Source organism: Passer montanus, unplaced genomic scaffold, assembly GCF_014805655.1.
Source record: "Passer montanus isolate IOZ18808 unplaced genomic scaffold, ASM1480565v1 scaffold44, whole genome shotgun sequence".
NCBI lineage: Eukaryota > Metazoa > Chordata > Aves > Passeriformes > Passeridae > Passer > Passer montanus.
In genome coordinates this window covers 7,104,671-7,131,171 of record NW_024369262.1, presented here as the reverse complement: position 1 = coordinate 7,131,171, position 26,501 = coordinate 7,104,671, and the positions used below count along the sequence as shown (strand labels likewise).

At 43.1% G+C, this 26,501-nt stretch overlaps 3 protein-coding genes across 5 annotated transcripts; 1 reads left to right on the top strand and 2 right to left on the bottom strand.

Moving 5' to 3' along the window:
• Positions 1-28: 28 nt before the first annotated feature.
• TXNDC17 (thioredoxin domain containing 17) lies at positions 29-2,094 on the top strand. Its single transcript, XM_039720989.1, has 4 exons — positions 29-208; positions 802-883; positions 1,153-1,228; positions 1,808-2,094. The coding sequence occupies exons 1-4, from the start codon at positions 67-69 to the stop codon at positions 1,874-1,876; spliced, it is 369 nt and encodes a 122-aa protein (XP_039576923.1). The 5' UTR covers positions 29-66; the 3' UTR covers positions 1,877-2,094.
• Positions 2,095-2,992: 898 nt separating this feature from the next.
• MED31 (mediator complex subunit 31) lies at positions 2,993-5,249 on the bottom strand. The gene is made up of 4 exons (XM_039720988.1): positions 5,168-5,249; positions 4,790-4,867; positions 4,101-4,197; positions 2,993-3,372 (listed from the first exon to the last, which is right to left on the bottom strand). The coding sequence occupies exons 1-4, from the start codon at positions 5,175-5,177 to the stop codon at positions 3,180-3,182; spliced, it is 378 nt and encodes a 125-aa protein (XP_039576922.1). The 5' UTR covers positions 5,178-5,249; the 3' UTR covers positions 2,993-3,179.
• Positions 5,250-7,634: 2,385 nt separating this feature from the next.
• On the bottom strand, positions 7,635-25,819 carry SLC13A5 (solute carrier family 13 member 5). 3 transcript variants are annotated; one of them, XM_039720956.1, is made up of 13 exons: positions 25,315-25,422; positions 22,873-23,001; positions 21,963-22,099; positions 21,331-21,545; positions 19,867-20,038; positions 18,621-18,743; positions 17,879-18,091; positions 16,977-17,098; positions 16,585-16,703; positions 15,256-15,417; positions 14,134-14,271; positions 13,195-13,350; positions 7,635-7,952 (listed from the first exon to the last, which is right to left on the bottom strand). In XM_039720956.1, exons 1-12 carry the CDS (start codon positions 25,417-25,419, stop codon positions 13,216-13,218), a joined length of 1,770 nt encoding a protein of 589 aa, XP_039576890.1. In that variant the 5' UTR covers positions 25,420-25,422; the 3' UTR covers positions 7,635-7,952; positions 13,195-13,215. The 3 variants fall into 3 exon arrangements, with proteins under 3 accessions (XP_039576890.1, XP_039576891.1, XP_039576892.1); XM_039720957.1 differs by lacking the exon at positions 7,635-7,952 and adding an exon at positions 25,692-25,819 and having other exon boundaries at positions 12,909-13,350; XM_039720958.1 differs by lacking the exon at positions 7,635-7,952 and adding an exon at positions 25,640-25,670 and having other exon boundaries at positions 12,909-13,350.
• Positions 25,820-26,501: the final 682 nt, after the last annotated feature.

The following is a 26,501-nucleotide window of genomic DNA, read 5'->3' as shown; positions in this document are numbered from 1 at the left end:
ACAGGCGGGCGCGCTACGGCGGCCGCGCGGGCCGCGCCGGGCGGAGCCTCCGCCGCCGCCGCCGCCATGGGCTGGGAGGAGAGGCAGGTCCGCGGGTACCCCGAGTTCGTGCGGACGGCGCAGAGCTACCACGGCCGGCCCATCTTCGCGCTCTTCTGCGGCGATAAGGACGCCGAGGGCAGGAGCTGGTGTCCCGACTGCGTGACGGGTGAGGCCGGTGCGGGGAGCGCAGCCCGGGTCGGTGCCGGTGCCTTTCCGGAGAATGCCGGGCGGGCGCAGCAGCCGCGCGCGGTGCCGGGCTCCAGCGCAGCTCCCCGGGTGAACCGAGCGGGCTGCGCAGCGCACACGGCCCAGCGAGCGAGCAGAGCCGAGCCCTGCGGCCGGTGTCACGGGCAGCGGTGCCCTCCCCGACCGTGCCCAGCGGCAGCATTTCCTGCTGAGCAGTCGCCGCACCGCACTGCCTGGGCTTTGCGTGTCTGAGCAGGTAGGAAGGTGCCTTGCTTGCGGAACCGTCTCCCTGCAGAAGGGCGCTGTGCTGAGCTACCACACCCAGGACAGGACAGAACGAGTGTTTCTCTTCGTGTTAGAGAAGAAATTGACCTTTACTCCAACACAAGTCCAGTCAGCGTTCGAGCATGTAATAAGCTCTGAAAAACTTGCGGGCAGCCAGGTGCAATGAAATACAGATCTCTAACTAAAGCAGAGCTAATGTTAATTAGCTGCCTTGCCGGTTCAAGTAAATGCATGTGATCTTGTAGCACAAGTATTAAGTACTAACAGAATTTAAAAATTATTTTCTAGCTGAGCCAATTGTGAGGAAGGAACTTCATAACCTGCCTGATGACTCAGTTTTCATCTACTGTCTAGTAGGAGATAGAGCCTAGTAAGTACCTTTGAATGCTGACAAATGGGATGACTTTGTTCTGTTTGTGGACTGGTGGTTAACATGTTGAAAAAAACTGACTGAGCTGCCCTTTTCTGTAAAGTCTATAATTTTTGAGGTCTTCACCATCTCTGACATAACCTATCTGATGCTTGTTTTGAGAAGGGCATTGAGAAGGTGTGAGGCAAAGGCCTTTGAATAATTTTGAAACTATTTTAACTCCAAAATGCCCCTCTACAAGCTGTGCCTAACACTTTCTTTCTGAACAGCTGGAAGGATCCCAACAATGAATTCAGGAGGAATCTGAAACTAACAGGAGTGCCTACACTACTTAAATATGGAACAGTAAGTGATTTATATTCTGGATCTGCAGACATTGAGATGGGGACCTGGCAGGAATTTAGGGCTGTAAATTAATTAGTCACTTGTATTCTCTGAGAACCCTCTCTTGTTCAAGGAGACCAGAGCATTCTAAACAGCTCTCAACATTCTTCTGCTCCCAGTTCAACAGACAACCATTCTGCTTTATTGTGTAATGTCTATAATAAACATGCAGTAAAGGGAACATGTGCATTTGGCTCATTGTGCTTGAGGGGCTGAGAAACTTCTTAGCTACAAACTGTTACTGTTCCTGATTTGCAGCTCCTCAACTTTTGAAAAATCTGAGCACTGAACTACGGGAGTGAAACAAGTTCCGAGCACTCAGACTGCAGCTCAAGTTGTAACTTGTACATGTTACTTTCTTAAAAATGCCTCTTCCAAGGCCAGAAAACCCTCAGGAATGTTTCAGTTGTAGTTACCTTTCTGTTCCACCCCCACTACGTCACTCACCAGGACAAAGTTGCTGGATGTGGCTAATGTTAGTATGTACAAATGGCTCTCAGCTAGGACAGGTTTTTTAATTATGAACTTTTTTTCTTTCAGCCTCAGAAGCTGGTTGAAGAAGAATGTTTTAAATCAGAGCTTGTGCGGATGTTGTTTACTGAAGACTAAAGCCCTCGCCAGTCAATCATTGATGAAGATGGCAGTCTCAATTACTGGACTGTCCTTTCAAGGAATCACTGAACTTTGTTAAAACTTTAATAATTAATTACTTTGGACTAGTCAAGATAAATGTCCTGAAATTCTGGGTCCAAACCTTACACTAAAATCTTACAAGAAAAACTGTATCTTTTCTTTCATGTCCAAATAAACTTGAGTTTGTGAACAACCTCTTTTTAAAGCTGAGCTCGTGTTTGAAACTCGGATTAGCCTGCACTTACTGAAGTGTAGCTGCAAAGTTACAGTGAGTAAGGGGAGAAACAGAAAGACCTCCTTCCTAAGCCTGACCACATAATTACTGATAAATTCTCAATGCCAAAAATGTTTAATGGCTTATCTGTTCATTCCAAGTGTGATAATGTGGTGGCTGACAGCTGTAGTGTCACTGATGACATGGTAACAGTTGGGAGTACCTGCTCCTACAAGGACAGGAAATACAACACGAATGCACCAGAAATACAGTCTAAAAATTAAAACCCTGGCAGCTGCCAAGAGCTATGTTCTTAGAATAAAAAACTATACAGGAATAAAGTGCTTCTCCAATACTCCAAGCAATGCCCGTTCCCCACACACAGACTCCAGAGAAGCTGCTGCTGCACGGGCAGAGGCCAAGATTCAAGGAAGCTGAGTTTAACAGGACAGAGACAGCTACAGCTTGTTTCCTTCTCTATGCTGCAGAGTTTATCAGCACCTAGCTCTGCTCTGCTCCCCAGACCTTACCCTGTACACTCCTGATTTCTATCTGTACAACGTGCTGTAAGGAAAACTAACTTCCATCAAAAATGACTGGGAAACAGAAGTGACAAGTAATAGCTCAGCTTGGTTTCAAGGAAAAACTGCACAGTTTTTACTTTGTCTATCATCACTTCACCTGTGTTTGTCCCAGAGCTGTAAGTAGCAGGGAGTTCTCTGTGACACTTTAAGACACATCATTGTTCTCCAGGGAAAAGGCTTCCTAGGAACAGCCTTTAGAGCTACACTTCTTTGTGGATAGTAACAAATCTAGATTTTGTTTTCAAAATCAAGAGGAATCAATAACTATTGTAGTAAAGCTCTTACAAAACTGTCCATGCTATAAAATAAATTGCAGGTGTTTATTAGTCTTTTAAAAGAGTTGATGAAACAAACCCCAGTCACTTGATAAATATAAATAAAAGGGACACACACCCAGAGCCAAACTTGAACACGGGTTCATTCATCTGTAAATACTTCAGTAACACAAAGTACACCTTATCATCACTCCTCCGTGTGCTTTTCATTTTACAGAGGTGTTGTTTTGCTGCTGCTGCTCAGCCAGTGCCTGCTGGAGGCGCATCCTTTTCCGGGAATAGTGCTGCCAGTGGAGGATCTGTTGCTCATCAATAAATTTGGCACACTGAGCATTGACCAGTTCTTTGCGGAAATGTTCATACTGCAGCAGCTCTAGCATATGCAAACACTGAGGATACCTGGGTTGAAACAAACACGCTTTAATACAGGTTTTTACAAGGGACACTAAATGTGGAGTCTCCAGTACTCCTGTGGGTTGCTAGCTTTGACTCGTGTGTCTTTACCCAAGTGTGAAACCACTTCAGCATGCATGCTGTGACTTGGTAACTGCAGCATCAGGCCAGGAAACAAGGAATCCAATCCCAGTAATAAATGCCCTTACTTAAGAGTACCTTCCCCAATGGCTTGGTTTGATAGACCAAACCCATCCATCCATCCAACAGCTTTACAAGGCTTGCTTGCAGAGCCCAACTAAAGACGACCAAAAGCATTTTCCCCAAAACCGAAGGAATTTGCACACTTGCAAAAACACAAAATCACCCTTTGCCTCATGTAAGCATCAATAATGCAAAACTGATCTTATAATGCACCTAACTGCTTTTTTACCCTAATGTTCAATAGTTTGATTTTAAACCCATTGAAAGTGCAAATTAAGGCTTTAAAGGAAGATTCTATGCAAAACTCATGAAGTTTTTATATTTTTGCCCATTGCTGCTACACGTGGACTATGGGAAACAGGAAAATCTACATTGCATAGAACCATAACCTTGCATAATCTATGTTGTGGGGGGGACAAAAGTAACATTACAGGCAGAAATGAAATCCTAACATGCTGCTGTACAGTGTGTGAAATTAAGTCAATGCCAAACCATTAAAATTCAGAAACTTAAGGGAATTTAGCACTTACTTCAGGTATTTTGCATATTCAGGTTCTTTCCAATAAAGTAAATATTTAAGATAATTTACAAAAGCTTTATCTTTGAAGTAGCCTCTTTGTGCAAGAACTGAAATAAAATGACAAATAAGGAATTGACAGTTACAGATGGGTGTAAAATATTATCACACTTGAAAAAAAACCACAAAGTCAAAACATTTTCAGTACAATCACATTTCAATAATTTGTATTTGGCAAATTAAAAAAACACAGGGCAAAATAAGATTCTTATGTCAACAAAATAATAGATGGGTCTCATCGCCCTTACAGTTTGTGTCTTTCATAGAATGGAAAAGCTTTTTGAATCAACAAAATGTTGACTGTAGCATCAAAATTAGCAATGAGTTATATATAGTACCTAAAACTATTCACATTAGTAAAATTCCGTTTTCAGATAAAGGAATACTGTTAATTTGATATTATTTCTTAATAACAGACTGGAACTTAAATGCCTTTTTTTTTTTTTTGGATTCCAATCAAGAAAAGAATTTGCATTTTAAAAAAAATCTACCTGTTAAACAAATTATTATTATTTAAGACTACTTTTATGCTGTGAAAAACCCTTTTCTTTGTTTAGCTCTCTCTCCAATTACCAGTAACAGTAAACATCATTACGCTACATTAACTCGTCCGGGTCCTGGTGTTTATATTAAAGTACTCACAGTTGAGGTAATTTGGATTTGCCAGACATTGAACAAACTCCAGCTCCAACTGGAATCGAAGTCGATTTCCTGCATCATCTGATTCAAGGAAAAAACCAGTAAGAACTGGACGCACGCAAGAGATGGAAAGTAATCCCAGTGGCCGTGCCACCGGGACCAAAGCGGGCCGGGCTGGGCGAGGCCGCGGCAGCGAGCGGCACAGCGACCGGCCCCGCACCGGCCCCACACCGCCCCACGGGCTCCCACACCGTCCCACGGGCTCCCACACCGCCCCACGGGCTCCCGCACCGCCCCGCGGGCTCCCACCGGCTCCCGCACCGTCCCGCGGGCTCCCGCACCGCCCCACCGGCTCCCACCGGCTCCCGCACGCTCCCGCACCTGCGTCCATGTCCGGGGCGCGCACACCCGACAGCGCGCAGCGCCCCCTGCCGACCGCGCGGCGAAACGCAACGCAAAGCACTCTGGGAACGCAGCGGCTGTTGCCATGCAACGGCGGCGGCGCGGGGGCGGAGCGGGGGGCGGAGCGGAGGCGGAGCCGGGGGCGGAGCCGGGGGCGGAGCCGGCAGTCTGGGCCCGGGCCCGCAGTGCTCGCTCGGGCCCAGCATCGCTCCTGCTGTTGGCTGCGCCGTTGTCCCCGTCCCCGTTCCCGCACCCAGTCCCTCGCCCTCGGCCCTGGACACTGACGCGGCGCCCCTCGAACGCGTGCGGGTCTGTTCAGGGCTGGTTCCCGAGCCCCCGGGTCTCGCCAGGGCCGGCGGCGCTCGGATCCTGTCCCTCGTGCCTGCCCTGCGAACCCGGTGCCGGGAGCTCAGCAGAGTGAAGCATTCCCGCCCTGCCCGGGTGAGGGAGCCGCTCCCGCGGGGCTACAGCCGCCGGGCATCGAGTAGCTGCTCTGGGAAAGAGAATCCAGAGATCCCAAAATCCGAATAAACCCCACGCTGAGTATGGCTCTGTGCAAATCCCTTCCTTCTCGCGGTGCTCTGCCGCCGCTCGCGGCAAAGCCCGAAGGGCTCGGGAATCACTGAAGTACAAACCCGTGCAGTTTCAAACGAGCAGCGTTCCGTTTTACAGCAATGTCCGGCAGGTTTCCCCATCGGCGGGGAGGGCAGCCCGGTCACTCTGTGCCAGGCTCCCGGGCATTCCTGCGCCACCGGCTCCCGAACACGGGCACCGCTCCTGCCACAGTCACCCCACAGCCACTGCCGTCCGCCTCGGGGCTCAGTGTTCCAGGCACATAACCCTCGAGCTCGGGAGGAAAACAAGAGGATGAACCTCTGTTTGTAACTGCAGAACGTTGATTTTAGCTTTGTACTAGACAAAGCCACTGTTCGTCACTCCCAGAGCAAAAGGAAGTGGAGAGAATCAACCCTGAAGTACTAAACTGTATTTGAAGTTTAATGGTAAATATTGGATATTGGACAAAGCTCGAAGCTTTGCGGGGTTTTTGTTTGTTTGTTTTTCATAGTGACTTTTCAGTCAGCCAAGGAGATTTCTGTCAGCCTCTGCATTTAATTCTTCATTAATTAAAACACAGTTGTCTTAGAGTAAAACCATTATTAAGTAAGTGTTCAATGAGTGACCAGCAGCAGTGGAAGCAACCTCTACAGACTTACCCGAAACCCTTCTAATTTCTTCCCTTTTTTGTTGTTTAATTATTTTTAATTTCCATTTGTTTGGAATGCCAAGTATTTTTGGCATCCAACGTAGCAATTTTCTATAATACTATATTTTCCTATGCAGTATGAATTTTTCCCTGGGAATTGAATTACAAAAACCATATAAAAAGGATCTGTGCATAGTTTTTTCTTAATTTAAAAAAAGGTTGCTTTCTTAGGCAACATTTTAGTGGTTGTGGAATACTACTATTACTATATCAAAACATAACAGGTCACTCCCCAGTAAACACACAGCTAAAAGAAGAGATCAAATAGATCCCACGTGTCTGCATTGCTATTCTAGAACAGGATTTCTCTCCCAAGAGTGACTTCAGAGGAGAGAATCCTAAAAAAGGATTGGTCAGAAAAATAAATTATTATGTAGGTTTGCCCAAGTTAAGTCAAACATCTCAATTCTTGTCCACCAAAATTAGGAACAAAATTGAAAATCAGGATTTTAGTATATGAGATTTTATAGTATAAAGGATTTTATATATGAGAACATTGTCTAAGAAAAGTTTGATTTTTGTGTTGTTTCGTTTTTAAATGCCTTGTAAGCCAAACTTGCAGGACATGTGTTAATATAAATATGAGCCAGAAATTTCTCTTATTGTCACAGAACCAGGATGACACTGCTGCCTCAGTTTCTCATTTCACTAGACTGCTATCATTGCTGTTGCCTGCCCAGAAATGTGATGGTTTAGGACAATAAGTTAATCTTAACTCATTAGAACTGGCATAGAGACACAGCTCTCTTCTGGGACCTGAAGCCACCAAGGTTTTATGAGACACAAGAGGAAATAAAGTCTCATCTGGCATGCTGTTGAATATTGAAGGTAGACACTGAGGAAGTAATGCTGCAAAAGGTTCCTCTGTGACACCACAGTGCAGTGCATTTGCCCCAGAGATAAAAAAGGTCCAGCAATTTCATCACTGATCAAGTGAGATGAAACAGGGACATGTTTCACACCAGTGCATGAAACCCAAGACATCCCCTCTTGTTCACCCCCATTTACTGCTTTGGAACAGAATGCAAACTGATACTAACATGGACATTTGACAGGATTTTACCCACAGGATGCAAGACAGCTCCTGTAGACTGGAGAGCATCCTGCTTCCAATATGGTTAAATAACAGAGAGCAGAGTATGCATTATGTTATATATATAACAAGCCAGCACAAAGTCTGCAATTTTTTTACTCCAATGCTATAATTGTAATTCAATAGAAACAAAATCATAGTTTTCAGTCACTAAAACAATTGTCAGAACATATTTAATTAAAGGCTTAACTCTTCACGAAGTTCTCTTTTTTGAGGTCAAGAAACTGGCAGGTAATATGCATTTCAGGCAGCCAATAACAGTCATGGTGGAACCACTTCATCCACAGATGCCAATACCATTCAAGCAAGCTGCAAATTGGATGAAATAGTGTAAAACGACTGGTGTATTGCAGGTACTGGCACATGTACTTCTGTAACTCTGGTACTCCTCCAGCTTCAGACAAACACTAGAATTCAAAGATAAATTCAAGATTAAATGTCATGTGTCAGAAAGCATTTTATGTTTTTCATTAAAAAGTTGGTTAAAAATATCTGAGGGCTTCTATTAGGACACCTGGACAGCAGGTGAATTTGAAGTCAGCCATTTGCCAGGAGCAATATACATTCCTATGTTTCTGACTTCTGACCGTATAGCCAAGGCAAAATATTGAAGTAAAATAGAAATTTCCTCCAGAATAATAATTCCTTAATTGAAAGGTTGTGTTAACTTTGATTCTGGTGGAAATTTGATCTTCAGCTGGCTTTCTAAAATATTTGCTAAGACCCAACCCAAGTTATTGTTCTCAAAGAATATCTCACAAAGAAAACGACAATAAATTAGATTTAGTATCTGGAACATTCAGTTCTTTCAAGAAAATGGTTTGTCTATAAAAAAAAAGTTTTATGAACATTTTAATGAGGCTCACACTCTGGCCTGAAACATCTTATGAAAACTCACTGAAGTGCCATGTGCCAAATAAGACTGGGAAATAATTTTGTGTGGGTAAATAAAGCACTGAAGTAAACTGGGGAAGGATAACATCTCTTCTCTGGCAGAAGAAACAGACTCTTCCTTATGGCCAGAATCTACAGTGAATGTAAATCTACATTTACACCATAATAAATGGGCAACTATTGACTTAAGTGCTCTAGAAAAACCTAAATGGGCAAAAATAACTTCAGTATAGTCACCTCTATTTTTAAATAACTACCAAACATTATATTAAGCAGTCCCCAATCACCTCAGGGTAGCATGGCACGCCTCCCTTTACTCTGTGCTCCCAAAGGTGAGGGCTGTGCTTCCCTCAGGGTTTCTGTGTCAAGCAAAGCCAGTCTGCAGTGCATGGCAAGCAAAGATACACAGAGGGGAAGGTCTGATCTGACACCGAAGAGCTGCCACTGGGATGGTTCTTCTGGGCAGAGGAGAATCAGTACCCTGAATCAGACAAATGCTGAGCCTAAGTCTTGCAGCAGACTGGTGGCCTTGTGGTGCAAGGCATAGAAGTGTTGAAAACCTCTCAGTGGCACAAAGAGATTGATCAGACTTATCTAAAGTCACACATTTATTCACCCACACTGGAAAACATTGTGAAAACCCTGTCACTTGATCCAAGGGCTCAGGATTCATTGCCACCCACCTCTTCACATATTTAGCACAGACACTTGGGGGAAAACAAAGATGTGAAGTATGTAAAAATGTATGCAATATGTCACTACTAAAAAGGAAGAGGTGGTATGTTAAAGAACCACTACTGCATTTTGGCTAGGACTGATTGAATGATTTATTTCTTTTTCTGGGCTGATTTTCACCAACTGTCCAATTCCAACTTTGTCAGCAAATGTTGGGTTTGTCTACAACCACGTTATTGCTATTTCAAGTGGCAACACACCTGAGCTGGAAAACAAAGGTTGAATAAGCCAAACACTGAGTTCAAGTGAGAGCAGAACTCATCTGGAATGCACTACTTGCTGCTCTGAACTCAGTGGATGACACCAACAAATCCGAACCACTGTTCAGACTGGGGACTTCTGATCATGTAGAGAATGCTGAAAGGTTTTTCTTCTCTATTTCACAGATCTAGATGTTCAACACGTGGGCAGGAAATACCTTTGTTCTCCCTTTGTATGTTTTCTTGTAGTTTGGTAGTTCATTAACTCATTCACAGTTGTGAGACCATTCCCAAGCACTAGTACACTGTGGGAACAAGTTTGCACACTGGTACATGACCAAGAAGGAACTCTGTGCAACAGCAGCCCAGATCACAATGCTGCAGGTTTGGGACTCTCAATATTTGAAGAAACAGCATTAGCAACTTGGTATTTTGGTAAATTGGTATTTTGAGAGAAGAAAGGAAAAGCCAAGGATACATAGAAAGTGGGCAGAAAATAAGAAAGCATTAATTTAGCTCCTTAGAAGTGGCACTTGCCAGCTGGCCAGCTGACAGACTCACTGACCACAAGGAATCATGCTCTGCCCTCCTATGGTAAAATGGGAACTGTTTGCTCACTCAGAGTGGCTGAATAACTCATCCTGAGCTAGGCTGACAAAGCCCACACTGAGGATCCTTCCATGTTTTTTGTGGGTGCTGGGGGTGTGTGTTTGAAAGTGGGGGGCAAATGGATTCTTTTATGCCACTACCTCAGGACCATCACAACTTCTGCATCTAAAACAGTATTCCTTTGATGAGCAACAAAACAATTGCTGTGTCTGGTGAGTTTCTCTGATACTTGTCCTGCAGCTGAAGGAGCTCTAAATCAGATCTAGTCACAAAGCAATCGTTCTTGCACTGTCCACTGCAAGTAATGTGTATTTACTCCGGGCACTGGAACAGGACACCACGCATGCTTTCTGCTGAAGAAAAGCCCATTTGTGCCTGTTATATTGGAAAGTTTGTACAGCATTAATTCTTAAAAACTGGTTGTGTTTCTTAGAGTCTTATAATCCTTTACTCTCAAATGAATGAGACAGTTCATAGGGTATGCCACCTGATTTGGTCCCACCTAAACATCTTCAGAGATGCAAACTTGAATTATCACTTAGCTGATGAAAGAAGAGAAGCCACTCATATTCAGGTCTGAATACACTTCAAAGTGGTGTCCAAATCTCTGCTTTGCGTTATTCACTACAGCATCTACCTTCCTGGATATTACTGGGGCACCACTGTGCTACAGTGGAAAATAATGCAGAAACAAGTGGTCCACCATGTTACACAGGAGGGGAGACAGTTCTAGAAAGTTTCATTTGCCAGGCTCTCATTTAAATTAAATATGAATCAATCACAGGATGCCATAAAAGTGTCTCAAAAAGAAACTGCTATTAACAGTACAGAGAGGCGACACATCCAATAGTTCACAGTTACAATAAACTCAACACTCGTTATTACCCCACATGCACACTTCCCTGGCCCAGCACTCCTGACCATGAATCACCCTGTGTGACTACTGATGAAAATAGCATTTGCTTCCTTCTTGTCCAGCAACAGAGTGAAGCTCTTCACTAGCTGAGGTGAGGGCAATCTCTCCCCTTCAAGAAACTTTCAGAACATTCTTTTCTGCAAACAGGACAGTGAAGTGTCTGTACTACAGCTTTTAGCTGGAACTGGTTTTAGAGGAGTTTCGGTCTGCATGAACTGAGATAGCCAAGCTCAGTATCATCTACCCATGCAAGCTCCCCTGTATCTTACTTGTCAGACAGAGCAGAGCAAACACCATTGTATCTGGCAAAAGTAACATGTTGTCACACTGTGAAGTCCATCAGAAAGCAGAGGAAGTCCCTTTCTCAAATGCATTTAGATATCTAGAGATGCAAATCAGCATTAAGTGGTGACTGCCAAAGGACAGAACATGCTCAACTGTTCCTGGTTTCACTTTCTTCAAAAAAATACTGTCATAAGTTTCAGGTGATGACAAATATCTGTGAGCAATATCTCATCTGCCAATTCTTGGCACTAGAACTGGCCTCTTCCTTAGACAGACTCTGCCAGTGGAAGTGTGTTTATCCACATGCCCCACCATTCCCTGGAAGAAGTGTGAGGCTGCACCACATGCAGCCAGCTGGGAAGACAGGGAGCCATTGGTGGCTCTGGGGAACAACATTCAGCGGACCCTTTATGGTGCTTACCACCATGAAAGAGCATAAAAAACAAAGGCACAGAAATAAATTATTAAAGCAGTTTTCTGCTCAAAAAAGCACCTGGTCATTTTATGGATAAATATTTTCCTCACTTCTAGATAAAAATGTGTTTTTCCAGTTCCATAAAGAAAATTCACATTAATAACAAAACTACTGAATATCCTAAACACAATACTATGCTACATGCCAGATCTTCTACACAGAATTCTATAGAATTATAGAATAACCTAACACCTTGCACCCATTATCATAAGGTGGTAAATCACTATGGCTGTAGAATTTTACCCTTATGTCCTCACAACACCTTGGTGAGGTAGATAGGTTCCATAACATCTTTTTTAGGAGGGGAAATAAGCACAAAGAGATGAACTGACTTGCACGGGGATACATGGCAAGTCTGGAAGCAAATCCCAGGTCATACTCACGGATCTTTCCACTGTAAGACACTCTTTTACCTCCCACCCACATCCATTGCCAGGGCTGAAGAAAAAGCATCCATGTACCCTGACAAAACACACCCAGCCCAACACCAATCATTCTGTAGACTACTTCTGCAACAGAAGTGGCATAATTAGGTTACAAACTACTTTTCTTACAATACATGAATTCCAAAGTACACAGGACAACTCCCACTGCTGTCAGCCAAGATAAGTGCACAAGCACTAAAATCTGGGCCCCTACATTTTTCCCAGGTCATCAATTAGAGCCTTCCTCATGTCTTGACTTCACTCAAAAATTTCAGAGTTAATTAATAAGGCACATCAGGGGCTAATTCAGAAACTTCTGCAATAGATGTGAAGTCCCAAGGGCCACTGGTCATCTCCAGGCTGGCACTCGGAAAACACTAGCTGGCATGTGAAATGACACCTGTGACTGAGGGAAAGGCTCCATACCCTCTAATTGTCACAGTGCAAGAAACATAGAGCCAGCCTTAGCGCATCGTTGTCTGAGATATCAGTTGAATCATGACCATCACGGAATTACATTATCTCAACCCTCAATAAAGGTGTCTAAATGCAGTGAGATTTGGAAGCAAAAACAAGGCAAGAGAAAGTGTGTTGGATATTGACTTGGAAGGATCTCACCTCATGGTTGAGGCCCAACTAAAACATAACACAGCATAACATCACGTACCCCTTCTTCACTAGACAAGTGACAATAAGGATTTGTGTGTACAGTTGCTGACTTATAGATATAAGGAATAGGTAAGGAATGTTCTGCCACTGCATGAGTGCAATATTCACTGCTAATGATTTACAAGTACATAACAGTGATATAATAGTTCAAACCATTTGATACAACAGCCTCCCCTCTCTTTATTGAAAGTTTGATAAATCCTAATCCTTGACCTTGATTGGAGGTACAATGGATCACACAAACATACTTATGATCCTGACACAGAGGTTGTATAATTGCAAACACTTTTGGCTCCAGAACAACTGGAGTAAGATTGGGTTGGTTCAAACTTGAACTGATGTGTGACTGCTGGAAGGCAGCAAACACCCCACACTGGATCTGAAGTGGTGATGAGACTTTATACAGGACTTTGGGCAATAGGGAGTACTGAGGGTACTTTCCTTGTTCAGCACACAAATTCTTCACAGCTCAAAGTGGCTTGTGCTGTTTGCCCAGGCTGGGAATATGTCCAGCTGAAACATAGGTCTTCCCCATGTGTTGATGGCCAGTGTGACACAGCAGACTCCAATGATGTTCATCACTATTCCAGTTTTAACCTGTGAGGAAAAAAATCCAAACCAAGAACAATAACCACATACCAGCACAGCAAGTCCAAACCAGCAACACCCAAACACCAGCACAGCAAACTACAGCAAGACCTGCTTGTACATACACAAGAAAGACAGTCAAATAAATCACAGAAATAGCCACTGTATCCACTGCCTTCTGCTCTTGCTTAGGTGGAGATACCAGGGAACACACTGTGCAAAGTCTTTGAGCACTTTGCTATGTATATAACCAGTTGAGGAGCTTTAAGGCATGTGTAACATGTCGTTCTTATTAGTTAGAGAACAGCTTATGTCCTCTTCAAGTACCCAGTTAGAAAACCAGCAATGTTTGTGTGTTCTGCCCAGAATCTGCCCTGTGTGGTCTGGCAGAAAATCAGAGGACCAGAGCCAAGGGCTACTGATTGCTACCTTCTGCTTTCAGCTCCAGTGGAGACAAGGCTTTAGACACTCGCCAAAGCCCCAGAACACTGCAGGGCATGCCTGGACTTTAACCCTTCAGGTTTCACAGACTTATGACTTGTCAGTGTTTCATTTCACTTGGACCAATCTGTATGTCTGCCAAAGCCCATGAGAGAAGTACTGTTACTTCAGAGATGCAAGTCTTTATCACAATATTAATGCTGCAGAAGAGAGTGGCATGGAGTTGCAGTTGCAGCCCATAAGAGATTCCTGGTACTTTGGAAATACTCTGCAAAGAAAATTAAACTCTCACCATATTTCAGGAAGAAAGCAATGGAGAATTTCAGATAAGAGAGAAGGCAATTATCTTACCATGTCCAAAACATGGATGTGGCCATAAGAAAACACTATTGCATTTGGTGGTGTTGCAACAGGCAGCATGAAGGCAAATGAAGCACTGAGAGTACCAGGCAGCATAACATACAAAGGGTGGACCCTGATAGACTCAGCCTGCAATGAAATAGAAAGAACATCACTCTGTGGGTGTTTGAAAAGAAAAGCATAAAGGATCAATCTACCCCAGACCAATGAGATGCATAGACTTATTTTGTTTCCTTGTATTACATCACCAAAACAATTCACAAACATTTTATTCTGAAATCCACAAATGCTTAAAGATAACTTGCTGTTGTTTCCTGTCCAATGATACTTAAAACAAGGCTTGATTCTTTCATGTTCTTTGTTTTGCTCTATGGTATAATTTAGACTTCTGGTCAAATATATCCAACAATCTTTTCTTTGACCTTGGACCACCCTTTTTCCAGGAATGGGAATTATAATTACTAGGCATGTGGAGTGACACTCTTAGACTTTACATACACTCTGTGGCACTCAATACTTAAGTGCCAATTTAAGTCATTAATAGCTCAGTACCTTGATTTGGGCAACTTTGTTTTGAGGAGATATTCTAGAATAAAATGTTTGTCCTTTTCTAATTAAAGAACAAAGTAATCTATTTTTCTCTTTATGCCACAGTTTTGATTCTGCTCAGAAAAGGCAGCAAAACTTATCAGGTTTTCCTCCCATCCAGTTTTAGAATTGTTCTGTGTTCCTATGAGAAATTACACATTCCTAATAATCAGGCCTACCACTTTGAATATTTTAGCACAAAATGTGAAGATGAATAATTCAAAGGCACCATCAGAAATTGCTGGATTTTGTTTTGCTTTGGGTTTTGTGTGTGTGTGTTTTTCCAGTTCCAAGTTGATGGTTCAAAATGACCAGAAGTAACTGATGTTTGCTGAACTGTATTGAAAAAGTGACTGTCACTTCACCCTCTCCAGGGCCAAGGCACACACCTTACAGAAGGCATAACCTGGCTTCCTTTTAAGTACACTGGAGCAATATCCAAGACAATAATTATAATATTGCTTTGCCACCCAGTTTAACTCTGATCCTCCAGCTGACAGGGTAACAGCGCAGAAGCAATCTTACCAAGGATGAAAAGACAGGCAGGAAGAGGGTAGCTGTGGCCACGTTACTGGTGCATTCAGTGAAGACAGCTGTAATAATGGAGATGACTGATGCAATGGCCCATGGTGGAATAGATCCCAGTGGAGTCATCTGACGACCCATCCAAGATGAGAGCCCAGAGCTCTGCAAGAAAGAAGATAGGTTTCAGTGAGGTTTAGAACCCTAACAAATAGGGAAGCCATGTTATGGGCAACATTCCTGACAAATAATACTAAAGGTGTCCTGAATTATACAAACACCATCCAGGAAAGTACGATTATCTGTCACAAAAACTAAAAAAAAAAAAAAAAAAAAAAAAATTCCTTGCCAACTAACATAACACTGAACACTGAATCCCACTTTTCTGATTCTTCTGGAAACCAAATACTTGCTCACACACAGGTTACAAAATTATGGTTTTCTTGCTGAACAAGACAAATTTTCTGAGGCCATTGTAAATACTTAATGTCTGGCCCAGAAGCTTCTTGGCAAATTTTTCTAAGGTTTTTGAAGGTTATGATTCTGTATGGATGCTCTATTGTAGCTACACAGGCAGTAGTTGATACAAACAGGTCACAAAATCTCTGACTTGATAGTTTTTAATGCTCTGGAGCTTTGATAATCTATGTGTGTTGTATGTAGATGAATGTCAGGGCCAAAGCTTTAACTTGGCCCATGGTTTAAATCTAATTAGCCACAAACTTAGATGTGAACATGACTTTCCCCAAAATATCGCACTACTGATAGCTAATGCTTGCTTTGATTTAGATGCATCTTAGCAGTGATGAAAGAAACAATATGGTTCACTTCAAGATTCCTTCCTGTTTTGGGAATTTAGCTGTCTTTTCTGTGAATTTATGAACACAGCATCAACCCAGGATTTTCTTTCTGACCACTTCAGTAGTGGTTCTGCTTTAAGTCTGAAGATATATAACCCTCAAACAAACCTCAAATGGTTCTGAAAACCTGACAAGTGCTATCTATAGTTCTACCTTTCTAGCCAGGGCTGGGATTGGGATGATTACAGAAATAAGAAAGGATGCTTTTCTGGACTGTCCAGACAATGAAGATCCCACCTACTTGGGAGTCTCCAAAAGGTAAGATAAATTAAAGAAACGTTAGAGAACAAAAATTCCTGAAGAAGACTCACAAGCATTCACCTCTCCTTGGTTTTTGCTAATTTAGATCTCCCTTCAGATCTGAACTTTGCTACTGGGTTTGGCTTTGGGTGCATGCCCAGTAATACAGGACTAGATAACAAACCAGAGAAGTTTGCCTTTGAGTCAGAGAAAAACAGATGTCAGGACATACTGCGCTTGCATCAGCCAAAGCAAAACCTCCTCCCAGCAGCAGCACAATGCTCCAGGGCATCTTCCTTTGAACCACATTCCAGTCTAGCAGTGGTGTTGGTAAAAATGACTTTTTCTTATCTGAAGTGAGAAATAAAAAGTAGAACATGTTTTAGGAGAGCGAAGACACTTTGTCTCCTGTTCTGTAAGATACCAGTGGGCAGATGCACAGTACTGAGATATCTGCACAGGGTGAGGGTAACACACATGGACATGGACTGTGCCCCAGCTCTGCCCAACAAGGGAGGTAGGTGAGATGCTCTATAGAACTACATGCAAATCCAGTGCATGTTTCTGCCTTGTTAGCTGAATGGGTTAGATGTTTCACAGTACTACAGTCCCTCCTTTTAATACCTTTTTCAGTCTGTTCAGGGTCAGACATGCTTGGATTCCAGGCTGTGCATTTGGGCTTATGAGCAGGAAGGATAAACAGTAACAGGGCAATAAACATAGCAGGAACAGAATCAGTGATATACCTAATGAAGAAAAGAGAATACAGGTTAGAAAATGGACACCTTTCTCCTAGAAAAGGGCTGCCTTCCAGCATTCTAGTCACTGATCTTTTCCATCCCATTTGGGGCTTGAGCAAAATGGGTCATTAGCTCATGTCTGAAGTCTCTCAAACCTGCCATAATTTAAACACAATAATAAAAGAAACAAGCTACCATACACATGAATAAAAAGAGTTCTGGATGACAACTCATCCCTCTTGGAGCGGGGCTCTTTCTCTGTGCTGAAGCCAAGATTCAACAGTTGTATCTCAAAGACAGACATCTAAAGAAATGGCCTGAATGATAGTCCCAATATGTATTTTATATTCCTAACATGCCATGTATGAACACTATGCAAAGAAGCCATTCAAAGCACAAAATCAAATTTCCAGTGAGTTCTAAGGTATTGGTTAAAGGTGATATTACCAAATATTCAAATGTCACTGCAACTGATGAGTGCTCATACAAACAAAATACCAAGGTGTATGTCAGTGTGACTGAGACAAACATTACAGAATTTTCTCTTCTTTTAGGAAGTTCAGCTTGCTCCATGTCTCAATCTCCAGCCTTTTCACTGCAGCACAAACTGTCAAATCACAGATGATTGGTAGTGTCATGTACAAGCCATTGGATCAAGCCCAGCAAACATGTGAAGTCAGGTAAAGTTGGAATTAATGACCCCACATTCAAAATGGAATGAATAAGCAAGGGAATCTGATTAATAACCGAGTGGGTAAAAGATAGAAAAAAACCCTAAATACTTACTTTTCTCCTCCTTTGAAGAGTATGGCAGCCCAGCCTTTTATAAAGCCTGGGTTTCTGGAAAACCACAAGATCACCAGCAATACAAACAAAAGGAGGACATTCAATTCAGCATAAGACATAGGGCCTAACTTCTTCATTTCTGCCTTCAGCACACTGTATGCAGCTTTTTCTTTGGCAGTTTTCTCTGTCCCAAAGCCCCAGTTTTTTTTTAAGCTTTGAAAAAATGGAGAAAAAAAATACCGTAAGTATGAATGTATTAGAGGGATCTAACATCCTTATCACTCTGCAGCTGCCTCTCTTGGGACAGACCACAACAGAGGCCATAAATAAAGAAACTATAACAGTGCCAAAGTATTTTGTGGGGACACACCAGTTCTCACATAAAAATGTGGTCTATCAAAGGATGGCAATTTGGAGTAACCCAGGATGAAAAAGTCAGGTTTGAATCAATGGCTGCAAACCAGCTATGCCAGCTTTCCTAGGGCTGAAATTCACAGGCAAAAGATTGAAAAATAAAAAGGCAATTCTGTCTGAAGATTAAGAATGTATATGGCTTTTGCCTTAATATACCTCCCATGAACACAAAAGGTTTCCAGACCTCAAAATTTTTGTGAAACGGACCTGCTCTCTGCTACAAAATTAATAACTTGTCACTGCATTTGTTTTAGCCAGATGTCTCAGTAAGCTGATCTGCACTAACTTACTGAGGGGTTTACACAATATCATGTAGATAAATACTCACTTGAGTCCCATGAAGGAGAACTGTAACCAAAGCCAAGCTAGCACCAACATCAGGACCATGTTTGGGAATGCAAATCCAAACCAGGAAGCAAAGTCCACAATATCATTACTGTCGGGGTATAACCTGTAAAGAAATGATTTTCTGTATGAATGTCAAAACATTTAGCAATCTAGTCTCCCTTTAATATGTGCTAGTGACAATTATGCATGTAAATCTAGGAGAACCTTTACAAGCAATCATAGGTAACCTCCACAGCCTAATTTAAGTCATGGTAGAAGGCAGCCTGATTTCAGAGCAGAACTTAAATGACTGTCAGTTTCTGCTGTGTTTTGATTTGATGCATATAGGAGCTTATGTTGATACTTTAGGTCTCAGTCAGACAAGTGTAGCTGAAAGATCTCTCATTCACTCTAGACATCTTTCACTTCTAACATGCCTGTTCATTTATCCCAAGAAAGGATATTTTTTTCTTCCTCCCAACTCATTCTAGTAAGAGAGCAAGAAATGTCTTCCCTGAAATTAATACCTATACTTCTGCTGCCTTCAACAGATGTTGCTAGTTGGCTTGAAAGAATGAAGACAGTGTTTTAAGAAAGGCAATTTTTGTTATTCTCTGTGCTTGCCAATAATGATTGGAGCAAAACTATCAACAGCAAACTTCCAGCTGGGTGTTAAAACCAAGAGATAATGTAGCAGCTAAGGCTGAGTACTTGCAACACCAGGAAGTAATGTTGGAAAAATTTCCACTGCAGATTGGGTTCCATGTAGATCAGTTCCCAACCTTAGTTTAGCAATGACAAAACAACACAACTGCAGTTTCCACAGCCACAGCATGGAGGAACAATGTTACATGAGGGGCCAAGTTCCTTCTAGCTCTCTTCAGTGTGCTTATGAGTAGAGTTAATCTACATTCTTCTGGTGCTCTTCACTGCAGTTCCTCTTCTGGATGTGCTGCATTTCAGTTGAAAAAAAGGACACAGAAGAACCAATATCTCATAATCAACCACTTGCATGTTGATTGCCAACAAGTATTTCCAATTTTTTCAGAAGACCTAAATTCCATCCTTAGCTTCCTATTAAAAGATGCTGAACCAAAAAAATTGAGGCCCAACATTTCATACACATTTCTCAGTGTCAGTTCCTCAACTAATTGCTTGAAGTTCACAACTGAAATTGTCATCTAAGACTGACTAGTGACACAAACAGTATGACAGTGTAACTAAAAGAAGCAGCAAAAATTACTTACTGATTCATCTGGCCTTTCAGTACCACATTTGGTCCTGTTCCAGTAAGTGTTGCAGTTCCTCCAATGCTGGCAGCATAGCATACACAAAGTGTCATTCCCTTGCATATACGCTTCCTCATTTTCTTTTCCTCAGAAGATCTAGGGACATCAGTGTCTTGTTCATTGCTTACACCTAGAAAGAAAGAAAATTATTTGCCTCAGGTAAAGTTGAAAAGGCAGAGAGCTCAGGATAGGGACTGTAGGCTTAGTGCTTCCAGTTTGTATATGCCATTTATTTTAATTAAAAAACCCACAGATATCTCCCTAAATACTTCAGACTAATGTTCATGAGGAGCAGAAGAAAGAGGCTGACAGACTGGGTTTACACGATCCAAGGATGCTGTTGCCCACATCAGTGCCACTCCTCTTCAGTAATGTCTTGTTTCACAGAGAGGCTTACCACCAGCCAAATATTGTAGTCACTGAAACCATTCCAATTCCACAGTGAAAACACAACTAGCTTTAACAGATGTGAATATAGGCAGGAAAAAAAAAAGCCACTGAAACCCAAATCCTTGCTTGGCATTATGTCAATTTACAATAACCATGAAACTTTACTGCTGTGTCCATTGTTCTCTGAGGTTAACACTCTAATCTTGAAGTCTGACTGGACTAATGAAGCAGGACAAAGAATTTATGGCAATTGCAACCAACTCAACAATATCAAAGGGTATTTTTTGCACACTCTTATTATGGTCACTACATTTGGAATCTGATCTTTAATCATATTTAATAATATAGCCCTGTGTAACAGCACAGCAGAGCACTGAAATGAGAGGGTCTGAGTTTGTGCACATATTTAAAATGAAGTGAAACCTATTGTAGAACCACATCAGTGGCAGGGGACCTTGAGGAATCAAGCATCTGGGTAAGATCACACACAAGAACAGTTTGTCTACTGTGAGTCAAATTACAACAGCTCCTCTTTTCCATGTGGCTTTTAAAGTAGTCCTCTTTCTTCTCCCCACCTCCACATACTATCTGGTCAATAAAGAGATATTTATTACCCTATAACCAAAATATATTGTGTTTACATAATTTTTTCAAATAGTCCTACATGGCCTAGAAGCTGAATCTCCACTGATAATCACAAGATTTAGAAAGTGGATGCTGGGGGTTTGGATGGTTATTTCCCACAGGATATGCTCTTCACTTCCTTAAACAGGCAGTTAAGTCTAGGGAAACTGGGAGGATGACTCCAGCTCGAAGGAAAGAACATAACATCCTGTCTGGGTTCTAGCACTAGCATACAAAATGGCAGCCATCAAAATTGAAAGCTATTTTGTAAAACCTCAATGTCATATATTTACAGGGTTTCAGTCAGGTTACCATCCTCTATCCTTGGAAAGGATACACAGCACCTAGGCTGGGGAGCTGAGCATAGCATGTTCAGTAGCATCAGTTTATTGGTGATCAGGCCCTTACCAGGCACTGCAGTGGACCCTGATGTGTTCTTTTCCTCCAGCTCAATCACTGCATTTGTTTGCCCGGTTGCTTGCTCCGCCATGGTCACATCATGCTCTGTGCTGTCCAGTTGATCCAGGACAGCCTGGACAATGGGAACCATCATGGCCGTGGTGGCTGTGTTGCTTATCCACATTGACAGGAAGGCAGTGACTATCATAAATCCCAGCATCAGGCTGAAAAGACAGAAAGACACGCAGGAGAGACGAAGAAAGTGAACAGATGCTGCTAGGCTTTGTAGTCACTCTAATTTGGAGAGCAAAGCCCAGGCAGGGATGTGTGCAGACACTAGTACAGAGCAGGACCAACTCCCTTCTAGGAAAGCTCTGCCACGTCCACTGAAGGAATCCCAGGGCATAATAAAGTCTGTCATAATTTTGTCCCCAATGGCAAGCCTTTAAAATTTAGTCAGATGCTAGTTTTGGATAAAGTACAAATAAACTGCTCCTGTTGCTAGACTCATTTCTGGACACTCTGTGCAAGTACAGCTAAATTGGCTCTTGAAGGATTCTTTCTCTGCTGACTGTTAAATATCATCCCTAGGCTTTGCTAAACTAACAAGAGGTAAGAAAAAAACCATGTAATACTCTTACAGTGCAGGTTTCACCCCAAGAATCAGAAGGACCCTCAGTGCAATCCTTTTGTGAAGATTCCACTGCTCAACAGAAATTGCGACAATCAGCCCTCCAAAGAAGAGCATGTTTGTACTATTTAGGTACTGCAAGCACACCTGTAAGACAGAGAAGGTAAGTCAGGCCAAAATACTTGCTGCACTAGTACAATTTGCCTACCACCCTCTCAGATTCTTGGACTGGACCAGGGCCCAGCCAACACTGGAACATGAGGCAGCTGCTGCCTGTGAGCTCCCTGCAGTTTCCTGAACCCTTGATCTCCTGTCTAACTGCTGACTTGCCTGTGCAGGAGCTCTTTGTGATCATTGTGCAAAATTACACCAGTTTCCTAAAATGCAGCTGGGGGTTCAAAGTATGGGAGGTGCTGGAAATACTGAGCTCCAAAAGTGCTTTCTCAGTACCATCACCAACCTGCCTTTACCAGCTTGTTGGGCAGTAGTGAACCTGGGCTACAGAACCCAAACACAGCCTGTGCCTTGTGCCTCCAGCACAAACAGCCCAGGCAGAGATCTGGGAGGACACAGCGCACCTGCCAGCACCATGCCAGCTCTCCTCTCACAAGTTTTTCCCATGCATTTTGAGATCTCCCATAAGACTGTCAGCTCTACTTTCTCTTTCTCTTTGCGGTTGGGAACACACAAACTGCTGGCACTAGTGGGATGCTCTCCAGCAGGATCCATGTCCAGAACAGACCATACCCTCTACCACCTCAAGCTCCCCACTGTTAACAGTTTGGGCAAATGTGTATGTAGTTCAGCATCTTCCTATATAAGAACCCTCAACACTAATACAGACTTGTTGGCTAAATATTGATGAGGGATCAGAGCACTGGATTTCTCTGTATTAGACCTGGATTGCACAACTTCCTTACTTTTTTAGAGGTCTGAACTCCAAGCAGAGGGAAAAATACCACTGGCATGAGAGAAGTGACAGCCAGGGGGATCACTTCAGTGCACCAGTACACAGCCATGATCATCATGATATATCCACATCTGGCCTCCTGCAACATAATAGAAGACACATTTAAGCATTAGAAGCTGTTTTTAAAGATAAGAAACACGTTGGTAGCTCTTGCAAGTGGCTCACACACTCCACTGTCTATAGCTTAACAAGTTATGCTGAACGAGGAATTAAACCTGTGCTTTTAAATAATTTTCTGAGGTCACTTGTATAAAAGATCTTTTTGACCAAGAAGACCAAAGTGTTTGCTTTAATACATCCACACAAAAGAAATGCTGTGAGAAAAACAAATCATCCACCACTAGGTAAGTGCACAGTTTGCCGTTTGCAAGTATCTCTTGGTGGTTGAGGTCAACAGATTTTACATCTAGGAGACAAGAACAGCAATAGAGAGCTAATTTTTTTTAATGGACGGCCAAATTTCCCAGTGTGGATGATTAGCTTTTCTGAAATTCACAAGTCTTTGATGTGTGTCCAGTAACACAGCTGAGCTCAGAAACTATTTTACTGAATAATTTAAAAGTTCTTCGCTTTTTAAAGTAACTCCTAAAGTAAAACTCTTTTTTTTTTTTTTTTTTTTTTTTGGTGACTAAGCACATTGGAGTTATTAAACTACTTTCCCTACTTGCTAAGGGGATTCCCTAGTTTAGAATTGGTGTAACCTGTCTTTTTAGGCTGTTGACCAGGCATTTCTGTATCCCAGCCTTCTGTGGTATGTACTCTAAAAATTGTGAGGAGAAGCAGGCATTCATTAGCTAACAGTGAACTGTTTGAAAGCTGAAGTTGGTGTTCTGTAGTTCACTATTTACTCCTATTTAGGGCATGTGTTTATGGGATTTTACTCTAATACAGCAAATGTGACTTTATTGCTAAAATAAATGGTGTCACAGTGACACTTAAAAACTGACATCAGGTGATATTAGTAAGTAGGGCTGTGTTTTCGTTAATTTTGTTGAGAATTTTAAGAACGAGAAAACACCTTTTGTAAGTAATGTGAAATTTTTTCCCTCAAGTTTCCAGATTAATTACAGCACAAGCTTAGAAAAGAAAAATTCTTCAGAGACTAGAAGATATCAGGCAGATCCTGTTGAAATCTCTTCCCTTTATAAATATGAGGTGAGCTCATGATACAATAAATGCTGTACTGCAGTAATGCAGCAGTAGAACTGACTGTGGTTAATCTGTTGCTAGTATGAAAGACAGATAAACAACTCTAAGTAAATAAAATTCAAAACGCTGGGTTTAGAGAGTAGAGAGTAAATAATTTATGTGAAGTTCAAAAATACAGCCATGCTTATAATTTAACTCCAGCAACTGTGGCCAATTAAAACAACAAAAGATTTGGAATTAAATATATATTTTTGTTTATACCTATATATATCTGTGATTTATGGAAACAGTCACAGAATGTCTCTTTGGTGTTTCTGTGCAGTTGGCACAAAACATAGTGACCTGCCTCCTGGTTGAGAGATGAAAAAGCAGTCACTGACAGAAATATTGCCTTCCCATTGTGAAATATTGTAATTTCTTGGGTTAGACTAATGACACAATATACCTATGAATAATGGGAAACTGAAGATATGCTTAAATTTTTTGGAAATTATCTTTCCTAGTTTTGATCAAAGTAGAGCTTAACAGCCAGAAATTCCTCATTATATAAAGCACCACCATTCAACTGAAAGGCCAGGCTGGTATAACTTAGACAGGTAAACAAGAAGGGTTGGCAATTTGGTTTACAAACACAGATAAAATTTTCCCGCAGTTTAAAACAGACTGAGTGATACAAGTTGCTCAGAAGAAAGGCTGGTTTTGGCATTAGAATAGCCTCCAAAGCTCTAGTAGGCTAAAATACTGCAAACTGAGCTTTCACACCTAGTCAAGAAGGCTACAAGGCATTAAAGCCCAAACTTCCCTGGGTTATTCCAATTTTATGCTGGTGTAACTCCACTGAACACAAAGGAGTTGTGCCGTCGTCATCCCTGGAGTAAAACGGATGAATTGGAGGACATGGCATTTGACATCCTGACCAATTCACAGAACACAACGCTAACTGCACCAGGATGGAGAATGTCACCAAGAACATGCTGGGAGTACCAGACCCTCAGCACAGAGCTGGGGGACGCACTCCTGGCCTTCAGCCCACTCCAATCGCTGTGACATAATGCAGGACAATCCCAATGCCGGCCAACTACGCATGGGTTTCTCTTGGCCCAGAATGAATTGCATCCATTTGGCACGGTGGGTTGGGTGCCACCGGGAGCAGCAGACCGGGAGCCGGGCGGAGTGGGGGCACCCGGGGGGCAGCAGGTCGGGAGCCGGGCTCTGTTCCCGCAGGGGCCCCGCAGGCGCTTACCTTGGTGGGCACGGCGAACGGCAGCGGCAGCAGCAGCAGCGGCGTGAGCAAGAGGATGACGATGGAGCGGTACCTCAGCAGGGGCTGCAGGCACGTCGGGGCCATGCTCTGTGGGGGGACACGGTCAGGCGCGAGCGCGAGCAGCGCCCGCCGCCGCCGCCGCTTTAAGTACGGGGCGGGAGGGACGGGAGGCACCCGGCCGGGCGCCCGCCCCGCCGGGGGCCGCCCCGGGCAGCGGCGCGGCTGAGGAGCGGCGGCGAGCGAGCTCCCGGAGCGCCCCGGCCCCGCTCCGACCCGCCCTCCCTGCCGGCCGCCGGTGCCGTACCCCCTCCCTCACGGCCACCCGTGCCAAGAAAAGCGGCTCTGTGGCTGTGTACCAGCCGCCGTCGGGGGAGTGCTGTAAGAACGCTGTCCCTGCTCGCAGAGCGCACAGACCGCCACGGCGGGCAGGGAGCGGGGGCTGCCGCGGCCCCTTTCGGAGGTGCTGCTGACGCCGAGCGGGGATCGTCCCTCGCTCATTCACACCGCGGTGGGGAAGGACTGGGCTCCTTCAGGGAAACAGGGAGTTAAAACCACGGTGGGGATCTCCCCAGAACAAAGGTCTGTGCAGGCATGCATAGCTGTGTTGGGCTATTATTTTGAGAGGCATTGTGCCTCTGGTTCTGGGTTAAAAATAACCCAGGAAGGTTAACTTGAAAGGTTATTTTTGACGTTGTTGACTTCAGTGACTTTGTCTACAGCGCAGCCTTGGAATCCAAAGGGACAACCCTACTGATGGACTGAGTGGGCAGAAAGGGACAACTAGACAGAGGACAAACAAATTGTTGATATTTTATGGTTTTGTTTTTTTTTTCTTTTGTGATGGCAACAGCCACCTGAAACTGAAGTCAGCATAAATCATATCTCAACAATTTGATCCTGCAGTCTCTTCATACAGTCTTACCAAGCAGTTACTCACAGAAATAAAGACTTTCAGATTCCACAGCAAGTAATGAGGGAGCTCTGACTACCGCTTGCACTTTTTGTCCTCTGCTGACCAGAGGAACTTGAGTGACAGAAGTGCAAAACAAGACACTCCAATGTTACTTTTTATTTATAAAAGCAGTGAATGCCCACTAAGAAAAGAAGTAGCCAACCGGATCTGGACAGATTCCAAATCTTCAAACCTTTCAGAGCAGTCCCTCTGG

Excerpts from the sequence above, each read along its gene's own strand:
- TXNDC17 (XM_039720989.1), top strand. The coding sequence starts at position 67 with ATGGGCTGGGAGGAGAGGCAGGTCCGCGGGTACCCCGAGTTCGTGCGG. Across the intron at positions 884-1,152 it reads CTAGTAGGAGATAGAGCCTA|CTGGAAGGATCCCAACAATG; the intron begins GTAAGTACCTTT and ends CTTTCTGAACAG. Across the intron at positions 1,229-1,807 it reads CACTACTTAAATATGGAACA|CCTCAGAAGCTGGTTGAAGA; the intron begins GTAAGTGATTTA and ends TTTTTCTTTCAG.
- MED31 (XM_039720988.1), bottom strand. Across the intron at positions 4,198-4,789 it reads AAATCCAAATTACCTCAACT|TTCTTGCACAAAGAGGCTAC; the intron begins GTGAGTACTTTA and ends ATTTTATTTCAG. Across the intron at positions 3,373-4,100 it reads GAATATGCAAAATACCTGAA|GTATCCTCAGTGTTTGCATA; the intron begins GTAAGTGCTAAA and ends GTTTCAACCCAG.
- SLC13A5 (XM_039720957.1), bottom strand. The coding sequence starts at position 25,419 with ATGGCCCCGACGTGCCTGCAGCCCCTGCTGAGGTACCGCTCCATCGTC. Across the intron at positions 22,100-22,872 it reads GAGTTCAGACCTCTAAAAAA|GTGTGCTTGCAGTACCTAAA; the intron begins GTAAGGAAGTTG and ends TCTGTCTTACAG. Across the intron at positions 18,092-18,620 it reads TTCTCCTTCATGGGACTCAA|CTTAAAAAAAAACTGGGGCT; the intron begins GTGAGTATTTAT and ends ATTTTTTCAAAG.